Below are 22,993 nucleotides of genomic sequence, written 5' to 3'. Positions count from 1 at the left end.
TTGTGTACACTAGACCCCTCATCCATACTACAATACTCTGTAAACTACAACATCTATTGGTTTTATTGCGTTATAATGCATGTCTGATCTTTCGTGAAATAATAATCTCATTGAATTTGATTAGAGTCACTCACAATAACAATTTTAATTTTGGTTGGTGTATAATCAACATTGTGTATTCAATAGTTGGATAACCTTAGTAAGTATATCAACATTAAGGCCCACATTGCATCAATGTTAATGTAGATCACACCACTTCCCACATACACACCATGTCCAGGTAGAGGTCAGTTGCAATGCAAATGGTATAGACTTTTATGTCCAGATAGGACACATCTAGGCCTAAATATGCCTATATTCTAAACATGCTGTGAGGGTCAATGCAGACAGTATGTGCACATAGGAAAACCTGTAAATACTTGGTGAAATGACATTGCTGTTTTGAAATGAGAACTTTACCATCCTTTGTAAATTATGCATTTGTTTTCATAAAGCAATGTGAAAGTAGCCTTTTAAATATAATAGTCAATGACAATGTACAGTAACTTGAGTTAGTTGAACATAAGAGTCTCCCAACCGCTATTGTCTAACCGGGTTATATGTTAAAGTAGACTTTGATGACTGCATCTAATATCAGGCCATAGATTCATGAAGCAGCAGATCATATATTTAGTCTAAGGCTCTGAACGAAGAAAGCTTATTAAAATACAAGATGTATTAAATCAGATACAGAAACCAAACACATCTTAGTTTACCATGTTGTTGGGGGGGATCTCATCCCTTAGTTTAAGAAGTGTGGATGTAAAATACGTTTATAATCAATGCATTCAATATTTCTGAAACTAAAAAAGTAAAGGTATGTATTTTGTACTGGTTAGGAAGTTGTTTGTGGAAAAGGTTTTGGTAAAATTAGTAATCTTAAAACACACATTTGTACAGTTTGTGGCAGATGCTGTGGTCAAATTAGTCATCTAAAAACACACAAACCCTTTGCATGCATGGTTTGTGGCAACGGTAATCTGAATAGACACACAGTCATACAGGGGGACAATAAACCTATATTACTGTAATATAAAACAGACAAATATTCTACAAGTTTTAAATAGGTTGCAATAGAAAAGTGTAATTATATTCTAACTATTTGTAAGCAAAACATATTCAACTGGCAGCCTCAAATTGTGTGTAGCCTAATGTATAGGCTATAGGTCAACACAATTAGATGTGGGAGTCCATGACAAAGCGCATAATGTCCTGTCTGGTCACACAAACTTTCGCACTTATAGGCTATTTATATGTAAAGCATGTAGGCTAATTATTTGAAATGAAACAAAAAACTAAACAATTAGAACTTCAAATCTACAGTGTTCCAGGTTATAGCTTTTTTTTCATCTCTTCCAATTTAATTTATTGTATGTAGTCCTATATGGTCTATAGTCCTTGGTATTTGATTGCTGCAATGTTTAGCACTTTATGTTGCACATATAGTATAATTAAACAAAACATAGATACATTATAAACTCAACCATGAGTACCCAGTTTGACTGGGTTTGCTGTTATATTGTTTAACGAAACAGAGCCAAACGCCTAACCATCTAAAAAACTCACTATACTTTCACATCATTGACAGGATAATTAATTAATAACTAATCCAATAATTAATTCAACAAAGTGAACATCCTGTTTAACAGAGTGACATTCAAAAGAATAAAAGTCTGCACAGTTCAAAAGAATAAAAGTCTGCACAACAGCATTGCTCCTAAATTGTTTAGTTTACTTTAAAACAGAACAAATTACAATGTTTGGCCACAGTTATTCATTGGTTGTCTGATTGGCCAGTCTTCACTTTTACTGGCAGTTCTGCCTTGGTGCCGTATGCCATGTACATAGTAATACAGTCAAGCCCCACAGTTATTGTGGGGAAAGTAAACAACTTAAATAGTTAAAGGAGGTGAACCACATGTAGTTTGATAACTGTCCTGTAAGGACAGGGTTTGCAGAGAGGTATCAATCCTCAAATCAATATATTTATTGTCCCCCTGTATGACTCCTCATGTGTCTATTCAGATTACCTTTGTTAATATAGCCTTTGCCACAAACCATATATGTAAAGCGTTTATGTGTTTTTAGATGACTAATTTGACCGCAGCCTCTACCACAAACTGTACAAGTAAAGGGTTTTTTCCCCTGTATGTTTCATCATGTGTATTTTAGATGGGTAATTCCCCTGTATGTATCATCATTTGTGTTCTAAGATTACTAATTTGACCAAAACCGTTGCTTCAAACCACTTCCTAACCAGTACAAAATAATCATTTTTACTGTGTAGCATCATGGGAAAGTAAAGTTTCAGAAAGATATTGCATGCATTGATTATAAACATATTTTAGCACATCTAAGCTTCTTAAAGAAAGAGATGGGAACCGTAACCCTAACCGCCTTCAGCCCAATCTGAAGATTTCCCAACAAACTAAACAAAAGGTGTTAACAATGCATTGTGTCCAATGTCTACCTATTAACACGCTCACCCATGTTAACATGCACACTCACTGTCTGATGGTCAGGTTTAGCATTCTAAAAGTGGGTTATTATCATATGGATGGAATGGAATGTTTCTCTCATTCCATTGCCTGTCTGAGATTCTTCCAAAACCAGCACTGCCATGAGCTGAACATCCCCCGTGGCATCAATATGCATCAATATGCCACGGGGGATAAACATGCATGTGTTGTGCATGTCAACATGGGCGTGCATGTTAATAAGTAGAGATATTGGACACAATGCATTGTTAACACCTTACGTTTTGCTTGTTAGTCCAGGGATTTTATGCAAAAATGGGTGCAACAAATTGCAACAAAACCAAACTCAGTTGATGTTGTATCCTTAATATGTCCCGAATGACAAATAAAAAGTCGCAAAGAATCTTATGAAGGGAAAGTTTAGAAAATAGCCTAAGTATGGCCCTACCAGATAGCCTATACCAGATATATGTTTTGCGAGGGACCCCTGTTTATAGGCTACGTATATATGCCTACAAAACATTGCAACTTTGATTAATAACTTGCAACTAAGTAGCCTAGTGTGTGACTCAAAACAATCACACACATTCCCAACTTTGTAAAACCTTGCATTTATTTGCTGACCTTTTCTTTAAAAGAGCCTAGAAATTGTTCCTAATTTCATAGGCTATATTAAGTATATTGTTATTGTTTGTAGTAGCTAGTCTATACATTAATGCCTTAACAGTTACACAATTTAAATGGTTTTCAGTAGACTAAAGAAGTCCTGATAAATTTGTGTTGCCGCTGAAATGTAAAATAGTTCTTGCCCAGGGCTTTTTCAGGTCATGAGGCTACTTTCCCTGTCCTCCAAAGTCACACTGGGCGGAGTTCTATGCTAATAACATAGTACACATACCTTATTGGCTCTCACAGACACAGGGCATTTGTGGGCATGACCAATCAGACACGTCTGTGGGACCCCCGTTTGTTGTAAAAGGAGAGGACAGAGGTCCAAGAAGTTAGTTAATTACTCAAGCATAGACAGATATACACACAACTGAACTGAAGAGTATTCTCTGAGGCACACTGTGTTTTGTCTTGCCTTGATTTGATCTAGTAAACTTGAGTAACATCTTGATTTGGACTTGACACCTGCTTTTACCTTTTTTATTCGAGTTTTTATATTGCGACAGCTTTGTGCTGCGTAAGGCGCGGTTTACAGTAGGCCTACAGCTTAAACTAACCTCGGTATTTGAAGTAGGCCTACGATTCACGAGACAATGCAACACCAGATGGACAGAGAGTCCGGCGTCTTCATGGATTTTAACATGCCGCTTCACATGGGTGCCGCGCCTGCCTTCACACTCAGCCCCGAGCACCACATGATCTCCCCCCAGGACCACAGCGCAGCAGCGTTTGCGGCCCAGGGCACATCGTACGCGGCCTCATACGCGAGCTCCGCTCGGGATTTCCTGATGAGGAACCACCGTGGCTTTGTGGGCGAGTCCCATGCAGCGGGACCGGCTGGTGACCACCAGGTCCACCAGCAACACCTCTTCAGGACCATGGCGGGCTCTCTGCAGCAGCACCACCACACTGGCGCAGACGCCCAGGGCCACGGGCACCTCATGTATCCCGGTCACCACGAGCAAGCACTTGGAGGCAGGCTCGCCGGAGTGGGAGAACAGTTCCACCATGGAGCGAGAGGCGACCCTTATTGCCAGTACGGTGTGGCCAACATGGGGACAGGCATGGCCCACCACCACCCCGAGACCTTCTTCCGCTACACCTGGCAACAGTGCATCAAGCAGGAGATGGTGTGCAAGTGGATCGACCCAGAGCAGAGCGACCAGAGGATCTGCGGCCAGACCTACGGCACCATGCACGAGCTGGTCGCGCACGTCTCGGTGGAGCATGTGGGGGGTCCGGAACATAGCAGACATGTGTGCAGCTGGGAGGAATGCCCGCGTGAAACCAAGCCCTTCAAGGCCAAATACAAGCTGGTCAACCACATCCGCACGCACACCGGGGAGAAGCCGTTCGCATGCCCGTTCCCCGGCTGCTGCAAAGTGTTCGCCCGCTCGGAGAACCTCAAGATACACAAGCGAACGCATACAGGTGAGCACAGTTCTGATGCAGCCTCATTGTTTAATGCAATATATTTTGGATGCATATTTGGTCATTCATATAAATGTTGAGCTTGCTGCATGATTCTAATGTTCTGTGTTTCTGTCTCAGGGGAAAAACCGTTTGTGTGTGACTACTTCAGCTGTGAGAGACGCTTCGCCAACAGCAGTGACCGCAAGAAACACATGCATGTTCATTCGTCTGAAAAGCCCTATGTGTGCAAGATGTGTGACAATTCCTACACCCATCCCAGCTCCCTCCGAAAACACATGAAGGTAAACAAGCTTTTTTTTTTGCTCTTTTACGCACAAGTTTCATCATTACGCACGGTTGTTCCGTAAGACAACTTAGACTTAACGGGACTGATGTATTGAACAGGGCTCCACTGCTGAACCTCAGTGTTCATTTAACTCTGATTGTGTACAAATAAACTAATCCGACTTCCTTCATTCTTTCACATAGCTTCACGACTCCACGTCCTCGAGGTCAATCTCTGATGCTTCTCCGGCGGCCAGCAGTGGCTACGATTCTTCCACTCCCACGGTGTCCCCGGGTTCGGACACGCATGGCGAAATGTCACCAGATTCTGTGGTGCTCAGTAGTTTTCATGGAGCCAACTTCAGTGAATGGTACGTCTGAAACGACACCAGCGAAGGGAAGGACAGCGCAAGTGATTCTCGGAACCCAGAGACAATTAGGAGTGACGACTGCTGCGCCAAATGCAGACAAAAGCCTTATTTATTTTTTACACTGGAGAGGCAGACTTCTTCAGCCAAACGGATGCTTCACGCGGTGTTGATAGCAATTATTTCCAATAAGCCATGTAAAAAAATAACCATAGTGTGTTTTATAATGTTCTGTTGTCAGTATTATTAGCTATAGAGTCCAAATTTTGGCCAAGCATGTTGTGACAGAGCATTGTTATATATATATATATTTTTGTAACTGTATTATGATTCACAGTGTAAATAAAAGGAATTTACTGAATTCATCTGTTCTTGTTTGCTTCTCTTGCATTTGCAATGTTCTATTGATTGGGCTTGTTTTATCACACCACATTTGAAAAGAGAAATAGGCCTAGTATAAATACATTTCAGCCATGCTGGTTATTATTTCCCCAGTACACGATTGTGTCCTAAAAATTCAAGGTTTTGTTTTTGGGGAGTAAACATATTTGGTTTTGGTAATCACTGTATCCTCATTGTGTAATATAAAACAGACAAATATTCTACAAGTTTTAAATAGGTTGCAATAGAAAAGTGTAATTCTATTCTAACTATTTGTAAGCAAAACATATTCAACTGGCAGCCTCAAATTGTGTGTAGCCTAATGTATAGGATATAGGTCAACACAATTAGATGTGGGAGTCCATGACAAAGCGCATAATGTCCTGTCTGGTCACACAAACTTTCGCACTTATAGGCTATTTATATGTAAAGCATGTAGGCTAATTATTTGAAATGAAACAAAAAACTAAACAATTAGAACTTCAAATCTACAGTGTTCCAGGTTATAGCTTTTTTTTCATCTCTTCCAATTTAATTTATTGTATGTAGTCCTATATGGTCTATAGTCCTACAATTTGGTATTTGATTGCTGCAATGTTTAGCACTTTATGTTGCACATATAGTATAATTAAACAAAACATAGATACATTATAAACTCAACCATGAGTACCCAGTTTGACTGGGTTTGCTGTTATATTGTTTAACGAAACAGAGCCAAACGCCTAACCATCTAAAAAACTCACTATACTTTCACATCATTGACAGGATAATTAATTAATAACTAATCCAATAATTAATTCAACAAAGTGAACATCCTGTTTAACAGAGTGACATTCAAAAGAATAAAAGTCTGCACAGTTCAAAAGAATAAAAGTCTGCACAACAGCATTGCTCCTAAATTGTTTAGTTTACTTTAAAACAGAACAAATTACAATGTTTGGCCACAGTTATTCATTGGTTGTCTGATTGGCCAGTCTTCACTTTTACTGGCAGTTCTGCCTTGGTGCCGTATGCCATGTACATAGTAATACAGTCAAGCCCCACAGTTATTGTGGGGAAAGTAAACAACTTAAATAGTTAAAGGAGGTGAACCACATGTAGTTTGATAACTGTCCTGTAAGGACAGGGTTTGCAGAGAGGTATCAATCCTCAAATCAATATATTTATTGTCCCCCTGTATGACTCCTCATGTGTCTATTCAGATTACCTTTGTTAATATAGCCTTTGCCACAAACCATATATGTAAAGCGTTTATGTGTTTTTAGATGACTAATTTGACCGCAGCCTCTACCACAAACTGTACAAGTAAAGGGGTTTTTCCCCTGTATGTTTCATCATGTGTATTTTAGATGGGTAATTCCCCTGTATGTATCATCATTTGTGTTCTAAGATTACTAATTTGACCAAAACCGTTGCTTCAAACCACTTCCTAACCAGTACAAAATAATCATTTTTACTGTGTAGCATCATGGGAAAGTAAAGTTTCAGAAAGATATTGCATGCATTGATTATAAACATATTTTAGCCATCTAAGCTTCTTAAAGAAAGAGATGGGAACCGTAACCCTAACCGCCTTCAGCCCAATCTGAAGATTTCCCAACAAACTAAACAAATTGTGTCCAATGTCTACCTATTAACACGCTCACCCATGTTAACATGCACACTCACTGTCTGATGGTCAGGTTTAGCATTCTAAAAGTGGGTTATTATCATATGGATGGAATGGAATGTTTCTCTCATTCCATTGCCTGTCTGAGATTCTTCCAAAACCAGCACTGCCATGAGCTGAACATCCCCCGTGGCATCAATATGCATCAATATGCCACAGGGGATAAACATGCATGTGTTGTGCATGTCAACATGGGCGTGCATGTTAATAAGTAGAGATATTGGACACAATGCATTGTTAACACCTTACGTTTTGCTTGTTAGTCCAGGGATTTTATGCAAAAATGGGTGCAACAAATTGCAACAAAACCAAACTCAGTTGATGTTGTATCCTTAATATGTCCCGAATGACAAATAAAAAGTCGCAAAGAATCTTATGAAGGGAAAGTTTAGAAAATAGCCTAAGTATGGCCCTACCAGATAGCCTATACCAGATATATGTTTTGCGAGGGACCCCTGTTTATAGGCTACGTATATATGCCTACAAAACATTGCAACTTTGATTAATAACTTGCAACTAAGTAGCCTAGTGTGTGACTCAAAACAATCACACACATTCCCAACTTTGTAAAACCTTGCATTTATTTGCTGACCTTTTCTTTAAAAGAGCCTAGAAATTGTTCCTAATTTCATAGGCTATATTAAGTATATTGTTATTGTTTGTAGTAGCTAGTCTATACATTAATGCCTTAACAGTTACACAATTTAAATGGTTTTCAGTAGACTAAAGAAGTCCTGATAAATTTGTGTTGCCGCTGAAATGTAAAATAGTTCTTGCCCAGGGCTTTTTCAGGTCATGAGGCTACTTTCCCTGTCCTCCAAAGTCACACTGGGCGGAGTTCTATGCTAATAACATAGTACACATACCTTATTGGCTCTCACAGACACAGGGCATTTGTGGGCATGAACAATCAGACACGTCTGTGGGACCCCCGTTTGTTGTAAAAGGAGAGGACAGAGGTCCAAGAAGTTAGTTAATTACTCAAGCATAGACAGATATACACACAACTGAACTGAAGAGTATTCTCTGAGGCACACTGTGTTTTGTCTTGCCTTGATTTGATCTAGTAAACTTGAGTAACATCTTGATTTGGACTTGACACCTGCTTTTACCTTTTTTATTCGAGTTTTTATATTGCGACAGCTTTGTGCTGCGTAAGGCGCGGTTTACAGTAGGCCTACAGCTTAAACTAACCTCGGTATTTGAAGTAGGCCTACGATTCACGAGACAATGCAACACCAGATGGACAGAGAGTCCGGCGTCTTCATGGATTTTAACATGCCGCTTCACATGGGTGCCGCGCCTGCCTTCAAACTCAGCCCCGAGCACCACATGATCTCCCCCCAGGACCACAGCGCAGCAGCGTTTGCGGCCCAGGGCACATCGTACGCGGCCTCATACGCGAGCTCCGCTCGGGATTTCCTGATGAGGAACCACCGTGGCTTTGTGGGCGAGTCCCATGCAGCGGGACCGGCTGGTGACCACCAGGTCCACCAGCAACACCTCTTCAGGACCATGGCGGGCTCTCTGCAGCAGCACCACCACACTGGCGCAGACGCCCAGGGCCACGGGCACCTCATGTATCCCGGTCACCACGAGCAAGCACTTGGAGGCAGGCTCGCCGGAGTGGGAGAACAGTTCCACCATGGAGCGAGAGGCGACCCTTATTGCCAGTACGGTGTGGCCAACATGGGGACAGGCATGGCCCACCACCACCCCGAGACCTTCTTCCGCTACACCCGGCAACAGTGCATCAAGCAGGAGATGGTGTGCAAGTGGATCGACCCAGAGCAGAGCGACCAGAGGATCTGCGGCCAGACCTACGGCACCATGCACGAGCTGGTCGCGCACGTCTCGGTGGAGCATGTGGGGGGTCCGGAACATAGCAGACATGTGTGCAGCTGGGAGGAATGCCCGCGTGAAACCAAGCCCTTCAAGGCCAAATACAAGCTGGTCAACCACATCCGCACGCACACCGGGGAGAAGCCGTTCGCATGCCCGTTCCCCGGCTGCTGCAAAGTGTTCGCCCGCTCGGAGAACCTCAAGATACACAAGCGAACGCATACAGGTGAGCACAGTTCTGATGCAGCCTCATTGTTTAATGCAATATATTTTGGATGCATATTTGGTCATTCATATAAATGTTGAGCTTGCTGCATGATTCTAATGTTCTGTGTTTCTGTCTCAGGGGAAAAACCGTTTGTGTGTGACTACTTCAGCTGTGAGAGACGCTTCGCCAACAGCAGTGACCGCAAGAAACACATGCATGTTCATTCGTCTGAAAAGCCCTATGTGTGCAAGATGTGTGACAATTCCTACACCCATCCCAGCTCCCTCCGAAAACACATGAAGGTAAACAAGCTTTTTTTTTTGCTCTTTTACGCACAAGTTTCATCATTACGCACGGTTGTTCCGTAAGACAACTTAGACTTAACGGGACTGATGTATTGAACAGGGCTCCACTGCTGAACCTCAGTGTTCATTTAACTCTGATTGTGTACAAATAAACTAATCCGACTTCCTTCATTCTTTCACATAGCTTCACGACTCCACGTCCTCGAGGTCAATCTCTGATGCTTCTCCGGCGGCCAGCAGTGGCTACGATTCTTCCACTCCCACGGTGTCCCCGGGTTCGGACACGCATGGCGAAATGTCACCAGATTCTGTGGTGCTCAGTAGTTTTCATGGAGCCAACTTCAGTGAATGGTACGTCTGAAACGACACCAGCGAAGGGAAGGACAGCGCAAGTGATTCTCGGAACCCAGAGACAATTAGGAGTGACGACTGCTGCGCCAAATGCAGACAAAAGCCTTATTTATTTTTTACACTGGAGAGGCAGACTTCTTCAGCCAAACGGATGCTTCACGCGGTGTTGATAGCAATTATTTCCAATAAGCCATGTAAAAAAATAACCATAGTGTGTTTTATAATGTTCTGTTGTCAGTATTATTAGCTATAGTCCAAATTTTGGCCAAGCATGTTGTGACAGAGCATTGTTATATATATATATATTTTTGTAACTGTATTATGATTCACAGTGTAAATAAAAGGAATTTACTGAATTCATCTGTTCTTGTTTGCTTCTCTTGCATTTGCAATGTTCTATTGATTGGGCTTGTTTTATCACACCACATTTGAAAAGAGAAATAGGCCTAGTATAAATACATTTCAGCCATGCTGGTTATTATTTCCCCAGTACACGATTGTGTCCTAAAAATTCAAGGTTTTGTTTTTGGGGAGTAAACATATTTGGTTTTGGTAATCACTGTATCCGCATTGTGTAATATAAAACAGACAAATATTCTACAAGTTTTAAATAGGTTGCAATAGAAAAGTGTAATTCTATTCTAACTATTTGTAAGCAAAACATATTCAACTGGCAGCCTCAAATTGTGTGTAGCCTAATGTATAGGATATAGGTCAACACAATTAGATGTGGGAGTCCATGACAAAGCGCATAATGTCCTGTCTGGTCACACAAACTTTCGCACTTATAGGCTATTTATATGTAAAGCATGTAGGCTAATTGTTTGAAAACAAACAAAAAACTAAACAATTAGAACTTCAAATCTACAGTGTTCCAGGTTATAGCTTTTTTTTTTCATCTCTTCCAATTTAATTTATTGTATGTAGTCCTATATGGTATATAGTCCTACAATTTCGTATTTGATTGCTGCAATGTTTAGCACGTTATGTTGCACATATAGTATAATTAAACAAAACATAGATACATTATAAACTCAACCATGAGTACCCAGTTTGACTGGGTACCATGCACGAGCTGGTCGCGCACAACTCGGTGGAGCACGTGGGGGGTCCGGAACATAGCAGACATGTGTGCAGCTGGGAGGAATGCCCGCGTGAAACCAAGCCCTTCAAGGCCAAATACAAGCTGGTCAACCACATCCGCACGCACACCGGGGAGAAGCCGTTCGCATGCCCGTTCCCCGGCTGCTGCAAAGTGTTCGCCCGCTCAGAGAACCTCAAGATACACAAGCGAACGCATACAGGTGAGCACAGTTCTGATGCAGCCTCATTGTTTAATGCAGTGTATTTTGGATGCATATTTGGTCATTCATATAAATGTTGAGCTTGCTGCATGATTCTAATGTTCTGTGTTTCTGTCTCAGGGGAAAAACCGTTTGTGTGTGACTACTTCAGCTGTGAGAGACGCTTCGCCAACAGCAGTGACCGCAAGAAACACATGCATGTTCATTCGTCTGAAAAGCCCTATGTGTGCAAGATGTGTGACAATTCCTACACCCATCCCAGCTCCCTCCGAAAACACATGAAGGTAAACAAGCTTTTTTTTTTGCTCTTTTACGCACAAGTTTCATCATTACGCACGGTTGTTCCGTAAGACAACTTAGACTTAACAGGACTGATGTATTGAACAGGGCTCCACTGCTGAACCTCAGTGTTCATTTAACTCTGATTGTGTACAAATAAACTAATCCGACTTCCTTCATTCTTTCACATAGCTTCACGACTCCACGTCCTCGAGGTCAATCTCTGATGCTTCTCCGGCGGCCAGCAGTGGCTACGATTCTTCCACTCCCACGGTGTCCCCGGGTTCGGACACGCATGGCGAAATGTCACCAGATATAAAACAGATATATACATTATAAACTCAACCATGAGTACCCAGTTTGACTGGGTTTGCTGTTATATTGTTTAACGAAACAGAGCCAAACGCCTAACCATCTAAAAAACTCACTATACTTTCACATCATTGACAGGATAATTAATTAATAACTAATCCAATAATTAATTCAACAAAGTGAACATTCTGTTTAACAGAGTGACATTCAAAAGAATAAAAGTCTGCACAGTTCAAAAGAATAAAAGTCTGCACAACAGCATTGCTCCTAAATTGTTTAGTTTACTTTAAAACAGAACAAATTACAATGTTTGGCCACAGTTATTCATTGGTTGTCTGATTGGCCAGTCTTCACTTTTACTGGCAGTTCTGCCTTGGTGCCGTATGCCATGTACATAGTAATACAGTCAAGCCCCACAGTTATTGTGGGGAAAGTAAACAACTTAAATAGTTAAAGGAGGTGAACCACATGTAGTTTGATAACTGTCCTGTAAGGACAGGGTTTGCAGAGAGGTATCAATCCTCAAATCAATATATTTATTGTCCCCCTGTATGACTCCTCATGTGTCTATTCAGATTACCTTTGTTAATATAGCCTTTGCCACAAACCATATATGTAAAGCGTTTATGTGTTTTTAGATGACTAATTTGACCGCAGCCTCTACCACAAACTGTACAAGTAAAGGGTTTTTCCCCTGTATGTTTCATCATGTGTATTTTAGATGACTATTTTGACTACAGCCTTTGCCACACAGTGTACAGGTAAATGGGTAATTCCCCTGTATGTATCATCATTTGTGTTCTAAGATTACTAATTTGACCAAAACCGTTGCTTCAAACCACTTCCTAACCAGTACAAAATAATCATTTTTACTGTGTAGCATCATGGGAAAGTAAAGTTTCAGAAAGATATTGCATGCATTGATTATAAACATATTTTAGCACATCTAAGCTTCTTAAAGAAAGAGATGGGAACCGTAACCCTAACCGCCTTCAGCCCAATCTGAAGATTTCCCAACAAACCAAACAAAAGGTGTTAACAATGCATTGTGTCCAATGTCTACCTATTAACACGCTCACCCATGTTAACATGCACACTCACTGTCTGATGGTCAGGTTTAGCATACTAAAAGTGGGTTATTATCATATGGATGGAATGGAATGTTTCTCTCATTCCATTGCCTGTCTGAGATTCTTCCAAAACCAGCACTGCCATGAGCTGAACATCCCCCGTGGCATCAATATGCATCAATATGCCACGGGGGATAAACATGCATGTGTTGTGCATGTCAACATGGGCGTGCATGTTAATAAGTAGAGATATTGGACACAATGCATTGTTAACACCTTACGTTTTGCTTGTTAGTCCAGGGATTTTATGCAAAAATGGGTGCAACAAATTGCAACAAAACCAAACTCAGTTGATGTTGTATCCTTAATATGTCCCGAATGACAAATAAAAAGTCGCAAAGAATCTTATGAAGGGAAAGTTTAGAAAATAGCCTAAGTATGGCCCTACCAGATAGCCTATACCAGATATATGTTTTGCGAGGGACCCCTGTTTATAGGCTACGTATATATGCCTACAAAACATTGCAACTTTGATTAATAACTTGCAACTAAGTAGCCTAGTGTGTGACTCAAAACAATCACACACATTCCCAACTTTGTAAAACCTTGCATTTATTTGCTGACCTTTTCTTTAAAAGAGCCTAGAAATTGTTCCTAATTTCATAGGCTATATTAAGTATATTGTTATTGTTTGTAGTAGCTAGTCTATACATTAATGCCTTAACAGTTACACAATTTAAATGGTTTTCAGTAGACTAAAGAAGTCCTGATAAATTTGTGTTGCCGCTGAAATGTAAAATAGTTCTTGCCCAGGGCTTTTTCAGGTCATGAGGCTACTTTCCCTGTCCTCCAAAGTCACACTGGGCGGAGTTCTATGCTAATAACATAGTACACATACCTTATTGGCTCTCACAGACACAGGGCATTTGTGGGCATGACCAATCAGACACGTCTGTGGGACCCCCGTTTGTTGTAAAAGGAGAGGACAGAGGTCCAAGAAGTTAGTTAATTACTCAAGCATAGACAGATATACACACAACTGAACTGAAGAGTATTCTCTGAGGCACACTGTGTTTTGTCTTGCCTTGATTTGATCTAGTAAACTTGAGTAACATCTTGATTTGGACTTGACACCTGCTTTTACCTTTTTTATTCGAGTTTTTATATTGCGACAGCTTTGTGCTGCGTAAGGCGCGGTTTACAGTAGGCCTACAGCTTAAACTAACCTCGGTATTTGAAGTAGGCCTACGATTCACGAGACAATGCAACACCAGATGGACAGAGAGTCCGGCGTCTTCATGGATTTTAACATGCCGCTTCACATGGGTGCCGCGCCTGCCTTCAAACTCAGCCCCGAGCACCACATGATCTCCCCCCAGGACCACAGCGCAGCAGCGTTTGCGGCCCAGGGCACATCGTACGCGGCCTCATACGCGAGCTCCGCTCGGGATTTCCTGATGAGGAACCACCGTGGCTTTGTGGGCGAGTCCCATGCAGCGGGACCGGCTGGTGACCACCAGGTCCACCAGCAACACCTCTTCAGGACCATGGCGGGCTCTCTGCAGCAGCACCACCACACTGGCGCAGACGCCCAGGGCCACGGGCACCTCATGTATCCCGGTCACCACGAGCAAGCACTTGGAGGCAGGCTCGCCGGAGTGGGAGAACAGTTCCACCATGGAGCGAGAGGCGACCCTTATTGCCAGTACGGTGTGGCCAACATGGGGACAGGCATGGTCCACCACCACCCCGAGACCTTCTTCCGCTACACCCGGCAACAGTGCATCAAGCAGGAGATGGTGTGCAAGTGGATCGACCCAGAGCAGAGCGACCAGAGGATCTGCGGCCAGACCTACGGCACCATGCACGAGCTGGTCGCGCACGTCTCGGTGGAGCATGTGGGGGGTCCGGAACATAGCAGACATGTGTGCAGCTGGGAGGAATGCCCGCGTGAAACCAAGCCCTTCAAGGCCAAATACAAGCTGGTCAACCACATCCGCACGCACACCGGGGAGAAGCCGTTCGCATGCCCGTTCCCCGGCTGCTGCAAAGTGTTCGCCCGCTCGGAGAACCTCAAGATACACAAGCGAACGCATACAGGTGAGCACAGTTCTGATGCAGCCTCATTGTTTAATGCAATATATTTTGGATGCATATTTGGTCATTCATATAAATGTTGAGCTTGCTGCATGATTCTAATGTTCTGTGTTTCTGTCTCAGGGGAAAAACCGTTTGTGTGTGACTACTTCAGCTGTGAGAGACGCTTCGCCAACAGCAGTGACCGCAAGAAACACATGCATGTTCATTCGTCTGAAAAGCCCTATGTGTGCAAGATGTGTGACAATTCCTACACCCATCCCAGCTCCCTCCGAAAACACATGAAGGTAAACAAGCTTTTTTTTTTGCTCTTTTACGCACAAGTTTCATCATTACGCACGGTTGTTCCGTAAGACAACTTAGACTTAACGGGACTGATGTATTGAACAGGGCTCCACTGCTGAACCTCAGTGTTCATTTAACTCTGATTGTGTACAAATAAACTAATCCGACTTCCTTCATTCTTTCACATAGCTTCACGACTCCACGTCCTCGAGGTCAATCTCTGATGCTTCTCCGGCGGCCAGCAGTGGCTACGATTCTTCCACTCCCACGGTGTCCCCGGGTTCGGACACGCATGGCGAAATGTCACCAGATTCTGTGGTGCTCAGTAGTTTTCATGGAGCCAACTTCAGTGAATGGTACGTCTGAAACGACACCAGCGAAGGGAAGGACAGCGCAAGTGATTCTCGGAACCCAGAGACAATTAGGAGTGACGACTGCTGCGCCAAATGCAGACAAAAGCCTTATTTATTTTTTACACTGGAGAGGCAGACTTCTTCAGCCAAACGGATGCTTCACGCGGTGTTGATAGCAATTATTTCCAATAAGCCATGTAAAAAAATAACCATAGTGTGTTTTATAATGTTCTGTTGTCAGTATTATTAGCTATAGTCCAAATTTTGGCCAAGCATGTTGTGACAGAGCATTGTTATATATATATATTTTTTTGTAACTGTATTATGATTCACAGTGTAAATAAAAGGAATTTACTGAATTCATCTGTTCTTGTTTGCTTCTCTTGCATTTGCAATGTTCTATTGATTGGGCTTGTTTTATCACACCACATTTGAAAAGAGAAATAGGCCTAGTATAAATACATTTCAGCCATGCTGGTTATTATTTCCCCAGTGCACGATTGTGTCCTAAAAATTCAAGGTTTTGTTTTTGGGGAGTAAACATATTTGGTTTTGGTAATCACTGTATCCTCATTGTGTAATATAAAACAGACAAATATTCTACAAGTTTTAAATAGGTTGCAATAGAAAAGTGTAATTCTATTCTAACTATTTGTAAGCAAAACATATTCAACTGGCAGCCTCAAATTGTGTGTAGCCTAATGTATAGGATATAGGTCAACACAATTAGATGTGGGAGTCCATGACAAAGCGCATAATGTCCTGTCTGGTCACACAAACTTTCGCACTTATAGGCTATTTATATGTAAAGCATGTAGGCTAATTGTTTGAAAACAAACAAAAAACTAAACAATTAGAACTTCAAATCTACAGTGTTCCAGGTTATAGCTTTTTTTTTTCATCTCTTCCAATTTAATTTATTGTATGTAGTCCTATATGGTATATAGTCCTACAATTTCGTATTTGATTGCTGCAATGTTTAGCACGTTATGTTGCACATATAGTATAATTAAACAAAACATAGATACATTATAAACTCAACCATGAGTACCCAGTTTGACTGGGTACCATGCACGAGCTGGTCGCGCACAACTCGGTGGAGCACGTGGGGGGTCCGGAACATAGCAGACATGTGTGCAGCTGGGAGGAATGCCCGCGTGAAACCAAGCCCTTCAAGGCCAAATACAAGCTGGTCAACCACATCCGCACGCACACCGGGGAGAAGCCGTTCGCATGCCCGTTCCCCGGCTGCTGCAAAGTGTTCGCCCGCTCAGAGAACCTCAAGATACACAAGCGAACGCATACAGGTGAGCACAGTTCTGATGCAGCCTCATTGTTTAATGCAGTGTATTTTGGATGCATATTTGGTCATTCATATAAATGTTGAGCTTGCTGCATGATTCTAATGTTCTGTGTTTCTGTCTCAGGGGAAAAACCGTTTGTGTGTGACTACTTCAGCTGTGAGAGACGCTTCGCCAACAGCAGTGACCGCAAGAAACACATGCATGTTCATTCGTCTGAAAAGCCCTATGTGTGCAAGATGTGTGACAATTCCTACACCCATCCCAGCTCCCTCCGAAAACACATGAAGGTAAACAAGCTTTTTTTTTTGCTCTTTTACGCACAAGTTTCATCATTACGCACGGTTGTTCCGTAAGACAACTTAGACTTAACAGGACTGATGTATTGAACAGGGCTCCACTGCTGAACCTCAGTGTTCATTTAACTCTGATTGTGTACAAATAAACTAATCCGACTTCCTTCATTCTTTCACATAGCTTCACGACTCCACGTCCTCGAGGTCAATCTCTGATGCTTCTCCGGCGGCCAGCAGTGGCTACGATTCTTCCACTCCCACGGTGTCCCCGGGTTCGGACACGCATGGCGAAATGTCACCAGATATAAAACAGATATATACATTATAAACTCAACCATGAGTACCCAGTTTGACTGGGTTTGCTGTTATATTGTTTAACGAAACAGAGCCAAACGCCTAACCATCTAAAAAACTCACTATACTTTCACATCATTGACAGGATAATTAATTAATAACTAATCCAATAATTAATTCAACAAAGTGAACATTCTGTTTAACAGAGTGACATTCAAAAGAATAAAAGTCTGCACAGTTCAAAAGAATAAAAGTCTGCACAACAGCATTGCTCCTAAATTGTTTAGTTTACTTTAAAACAGAACAAATTACAATGTTTGGCCACAGTTATTCATTGGTTGTCTGATTGGCCAGTCTTCACTTTTACTGGCAGTTCTGCCTTGGTGCCGTATGCCATGTACATAGTAATACAGTCAAGCCCCACAGTTATTGTGGGGAAAGTAAACAACTTAACCCTTAAGTGCTGTTCGGGTCATTTTGACCCGTTTTACATTTTCATTTGAAAAAAAAAGGTAGAAGTTAAAAATGTTTCCACCTGAAACTCACTGGCCTTAAAGATTCTTCTGAGATGAACATGTAAAAAAAATATTTTTGCACTACACCCATGCTACACCACCCTCATATTTTTTGAACCTTAAGTGCTGTTCGGGTCATTTTGACCCGGAAGCACAGAAATACACAGTATTATGCCAAAACACAGACACACAGTCACCCCCACTTCTAACACCCCCCTTCCGAAGCCCCATTCCGAACCCTCCCCCCCTTCCTATAAGCATGAGCAATATTGCCCAGTATTAAATTAAGTCGTTTTTTTTACATGGATTTCAGCTAAATCAGTAAAAACGCCTAGCTCTTTCAGTGTTTAATGTGATATAGCAAAGCAGAAATGCAAACATTTACCAAATATACCATATGAATTGTTTGGTATTGAGTCAAAGTCAATGTATCATGATGATTTGTTAAGTTAAAATTTATATTAGTGTTGTTTTTTTTAAACCAAATATCCACCGGGTCAAAATGACCCGAACAGAACGAAGGTGTAGTGAATCTGAACAGAACTTAAGGGTTAAATAGTTAAAGGAGGTGAACCACATGTAGTTTGATAACTGTCCTGTAAGGACAGGGTTTGCAGAGAGGTATCAATCCTCAAATCAATATATTTATTGTCCCCCTGTATGACTCCTCATGTGTCTATTCAGATTACCTTTGTTAATATAGCCTTTGCCACAAACCATATATGTAAAGCGTTTATGTGTTTTTAGATGACTAATTTGACCGCAGCCTCTACCACAAACTGTACAAGTAAAGGGTTTTTCCCCTGTATGTTTCATCATGTGTATTTTAGATGACTATTTTGACTACAGCCTTTGCCACACAGTGTACAGGTAAATGGGTAATTCCCCTGTATGTATCATCATTTGTGTTCTAAGATTACTAATTTGACCAAAACCGTTGCTTCAAACCACTTCCTAACCAGTACAAAATAATCATTTTTACTGTGTAGCATCATGGGAAAGTAAAGTTTCAGAAAGATATTGCATGCATTGATTATAAACATATTTTAGCACATCTAAGCTTCTTAAAGAAAGAGATGGGAACCGTAACCCTAACCGCCTTCAGCCCAATCTGAAGATTTCCCAACAAACCAAACAAAAGGTGTTAACAATGCATTGTGTCCAATGTCTACCTATTAACACGCTCACCCATGTTAACATGCACACTCACTGTCTGATGGTCAGGTTTAGCATACTAAAAGTGGGTTATTATCATATGGATGGAATGGAATGTTTCTCTCATTCCATTGCCTGTCTGAGATTCTTCCAAAACCAGCACTGCCATGAGCTGAACATCCCCCGTGGCATCAATATGCATCAATATGCCACGGGGGATAAACATGCATGTGTTGTGCATGTCAACATGGGCGTGCATGTTAATAAGTAGAGATATTGGACACAATGCATTGTTAACACCTTACGTTTTGCTTGTTAGTCCAGGGATTTTATGCAAAAATGGGTGCAACAAATTGCAACAAAACCAAACTCAGTTGATGTTGTATCCTTAATATGTCCCGAATGACAAATAAAAAGTCGCAAAGAATCTTATGAAGGGAAAGTTTAGAAAATAGCCTAAGTATGGCCCTACCAGATAGCCTATACCAGATATATGTTTTGCGAGGGACCCCTGTTTATAGGCTACGTATATATGCCTACAAAACATTGCAACTTTGATTAATAACTTGCAACTAAGTAGCCTAGTGTGTGACTCAAAACAATCACACACATTCCCAACTTTGTAAAACCTTGCATTTATTTGCTGACCTTTTCTTTAAAAGAGCCTAGAAATTGTTCCTAATTTCATAGGCTATATTAAGTATATTGTTATTGTTTGTAGTAGCTAGTCTATACATTAATGCCTTAACAGTTACACAATTTAAATGGTTTTCAGTAGACTAAAGAAGTCCTGATAAATTTGTGTTGCCGCTGAAATGTAAAATAGTTCTTGCCCAGGGCTTTTTCAGGTCATGAGGCTACTTTCCCTGTCCTCCAAAGTCACACTGGGCGGAGTTCTATGCTAATAACATAGTACACATACCTTATTGGCTCTCACAGACACAGGGCATTTGTGGGCATGACCAATCAGACACGTCTGTGGGACCCCCGTTTGTTGTAAAAGGAGAGGACAGAGGTCCAAGAAGTTAGTTAATTACTCAAGCATAGACAGATATACACACAACTGAACTGAAGAGTATTCTCTGAGGCACACTGTGTTTTGTCTTGCCTTGATTTGATCTAGTAAACTTGAGTAACATCTTGATTTGGACTTGACACCTGCTTTTACCTTTTTTATTCGAGTTTTTATATTGCGACAGCTTTGTGCTGCGTAAGGCGCGGTTTACAGTAGGCCTACAGCTTAAACTAACCTCGGTATTTGAAGTAGGCCTACGATTCACGAGACAATGCAACACCAGATGGACAGAGAGTCCGGCGTCTTCATGGATTTTAACATGCCGCTTCACATGGGTGCCGCGCCTGCCTTCAAACTCAGCCCCGAGCACCACATGATCTCCCCCCAGGACCACAGCGCAGCAGCGTTTGCGGCCCAGGGCACATCGTACGCGGCCTCATACGCGAGCTCCGCTCGGGATTTCCTGATGAGGAACCACCGTGGCTTTGTGGGCGAGTCCCATGCAGCGGGACCGGCTGGTGACCACCAGGTCCACCAGCAACACCTCTTCAGGACCATGGCGGGCTCTCTGCAGCAGCACCACCACACTGGCGCAGACGCCCAGGGCCACGGGCACCTCATGTATCCCGGTCACCACGAGCAAGCACTTGGAGGCAGGCTCGCCGGAGTGGGAGAACAGTTCCACCATGGAGCGAGAGGCGACCCTTATTGCCAGTACGGTGTGGCCAACATGGGGACAGGCATGGTCCACCACCACCCCGAGACCTTCTTCCGCTACACCCGGCAACAGTGCATCAAGCAGGAGATGGTGTGCAAGTGGATCGACCCAGAGCAGAGCGACCAGAGGATCTGCGGCCAGACCTACGGCACCATGCACGAGCTGGTCGCGCACGTCTCGGTGGAGCATGTGGGGGGTCCGGAACATAGCAGACATGTGTGCAGCTGGGAGGAATGCCCGCGTGAAACCAAGCCCTTCAAGGCCAAATACAAGCTGGTCAACCACATCCGCACGCACACCGGGGAGAAGCCGTTCGCATGCCCGTTCCCCGGCTGCTGCAAAGTGTTCGCCCGCTCGGAGAACCTCAAGATACACAAGCGAACGCATACAGGTGAGCACAGTTCTGATGCAGCCTCATTGTTTAATGCAATATATTTTGGATGCATATTTGGTCATTCATATAAATGTTGAGCTTGCTGCATGATTCTAATGTTCTGTGTTTCTGTCTCAGGGGAAAAACCGTTTGTGTGTGACTACTTCAGCTGTGAGAGACGCTTCGCCAACAGCAGTGACCGCAAGAAACACATGCATGTTCATTCGTCTGAAAAGCCCTATGTGTGCAAGATGTGTGACAATTCCTACACCCATCCCAGCTCCCTCCGAAAACACATGAAGGTAAACAAGCTTTTTTTTTTGCTCTTTTACGCACAAGTTTCATCATTACGCACGGTTGTTCCGTAAGACAACTTAGACTTAACGGGACTGATGTATTGAACAGGGCTCCACTGCTGAACCTCAGTGTTCATTTAACTCTGATTGTGTACAAATAAACTAATCCGACTTCCTTCATTCTTTCACATAGCTTCACGACTCCACGTCCTCGAGGTCAATCTCTGATGCTTCTCCGGCGGCCAGCAGTGGCTACGATTCTTCCACTCCCACGGTGTCCCCGGGTTCGGACACGCATGGCGAAATGTCACCAGATTCTGTGGTGCTCAGTAGTTTTCATGGAGCCAACTTCAGTGAATGGTACGTCTGAAACGACACCAGCGAAGGGAAGGACAGCGCAAGTGATTCTCGGAACCCAGAGACAATTAGGAGTGACGACTGCTGCGCCAAATGCAGACAAAAGCCTTATTTATTTTTTACACTGGAGAGGCAGACTTCTTCAGCCAAACGGATGCTTCACGCGGTGTTGATAGCAATTATTTCCAATAAGCCATGTAAAAAAATAACCATAGTGTGTTTTATAATGTTCTGTTGTCAGTATTATTAGCTATAGTCCAAATTTTGGCCAAGCATGTTGTGACAGAGCATTGTTATATATATATTTGTAACTGTATTATGATTCACAGTGTAAATAAAAGGAATTTACTGAATTCATCTGTTCTTGTTTGCTTCTCTTGCATTTGCAATGTTCTATTGATTGGGCTTGTTTTATCACACCACATTTGAAAAGAGAAATAGGCCTAGTATAAATACATTTCAGCCATGCTGGTTATTATTTCCCCAGTACACGATTGTGTCCTAAAATGGATTCAAGGTTTTGTTTTTGGGGAGTAAACATATTTGGTTTTGGTAATCACTGTATCCTCATTGTGTAATATAAAACAGACAAATATTCTACAAGTTTTAAATAGGTTGCAATAGAAAAGTGTAATTCTATTCTAACTATTTGTAAGCAAAACATATTCAACTGGCAGCCTCAAATTGTGTGTAGCCTAATGTATAGGATATAGGTCAACACAATTAGATGTGGGAGTCCATGACAAAGCGCATAATGTCCTGTCTGGTCACACAAACTTTCGCACTTATAGGCTATTTATATGTAAAGCATGTAGGCTAATTGTTTGAAAACAAACAAAAAACTAAACAATTAGAACTTCAAATCTACAGTGTTCCAGGTTATAGCTTTTTTTTTCATCTCTTCCAATTTAATTTATTGTATGTAGTCCTATATGGTATATAGTCCTACAATTTCGTATTTGATTG

General features: G+C 42.1%; 5 protein-coding genes across 5 annotated transcripts; all 5 read left to right on the top strand.

Moving 5' to 3' along the window:
• Window positions 1-3,778: 3,778 nt before the first annotated feature.
• LOC308296142 (zinc finger protein ZIC 2-A-like) lies at window positions 3,779-5,264 on the top strand (the record flags this gene model as incomplete). The annotated part of the gene is made up of 3 exons (XM_080739296.1): window positions 3,779-4,616; window positions 4,737-4,900; window positions 5,088-5,264. The coding sequence occupies 3 exons, from the start codon at window positions 3,779-3,781 to the stop codon at window positions 5,262-5,264; spliced, it is 1,179 nt and encodes a 392-aa protein (XP_080595422.1).
• Window positions 5,265-8,531: 3,267 nt separating this feature from the next.
• LOC308296137 (zinc finger protein ZIC 2-A-like) lies at window positions 8,532-10,017 on the top strand (the record flags this gene model as incomplete). Its single annotated transcript, XM_080739288.1, has 3 exons — window positions 8,532-9,369; window positions 9,490-9,653; window positions 9,841-10,017. 3 exons carry the CDS (start codon window positions 8,532-8,534, stop codon window positions 10,015-10,017), a joined length of 1,179 nt encoding a protein of 392 aa, XP_080595414.1.
• Window positions 10,018-11,067: 1,050 nt separating this feature from the next.
• Window positions 11,068-12,491, top strand: LOC308296129 (uncharacterized protein; the record flags this gene model as incomplete). Its single annotated transcript, XM_080739271.1, has 4 exons — window positions 11,068-11,311; window positions 11,432-11,595; window positions 11,783-11,873; window positions 12,478-12,491. Coding segments are annotated over 4 exons (513 nt in total), but the record flags the coding sequence as incomplete, so codon positions are not given.
• A 1,743-nt stretch (window positions 12,492-14,234) lies between these two features.
• Window positions 14,235-15,720, top strand: LOC308296120 (zinc finger protein ZIC 2-A-like; the record flags this gene model as incomplete). Its single annotated transcript, XM_080739259.1, has 3 exons — window positions 14,235-15,072; window positions 15,193-15,356; window positions 15,544-15,720. The coding sequence occupies 3 exons, from the start codon at window positions 14,235-14,237 to the stop codon at window positions 15,718-15,720; spliced, it is 1,179 nt and encodes a 392-aa protein (XP_080595385.1).
• Window positions 15,721-20,554: 4,834 nt separating this feature from the next.
• On the top strand, window positions 20,555-22,040 carry LOC308296115 (zinc finger protein ZIC 2-A-like; the record flags this gene model as incomplete). Its single annotated transcript, XM_080739247.1, has 3 exons — window positions 20,555-21,392; window positions 21,513-21,676; window positions 21,864-22,040. The coding sequence occupies 3 exons, from the start codon at window positions 20,555-20,557 to the stop codon at window positions 22,038-22,040; spliced, it is 1,179 nt and encodes a 392-aa protein (XP_080595373.1).
• Between the last annotated feature and the right edge of the window lie 953 nt (window positions 22,041-22,993).

This window comes from Nannobrachium achirus (assembly GCF_963921795.1).
Source record: "Nannobrachium achirus genome assembly, chromosome: 2".
NCBI classification, from domain to species: Eukaryota; Metazoa; Chordata; class Actinopteri; order Myctophiformes; family Myctophidae; genus Nannobrachium; species Nannobrachium achirus.
This window is presented reverse-complemented; position numbering and strand designations above follow the sequence as displayed.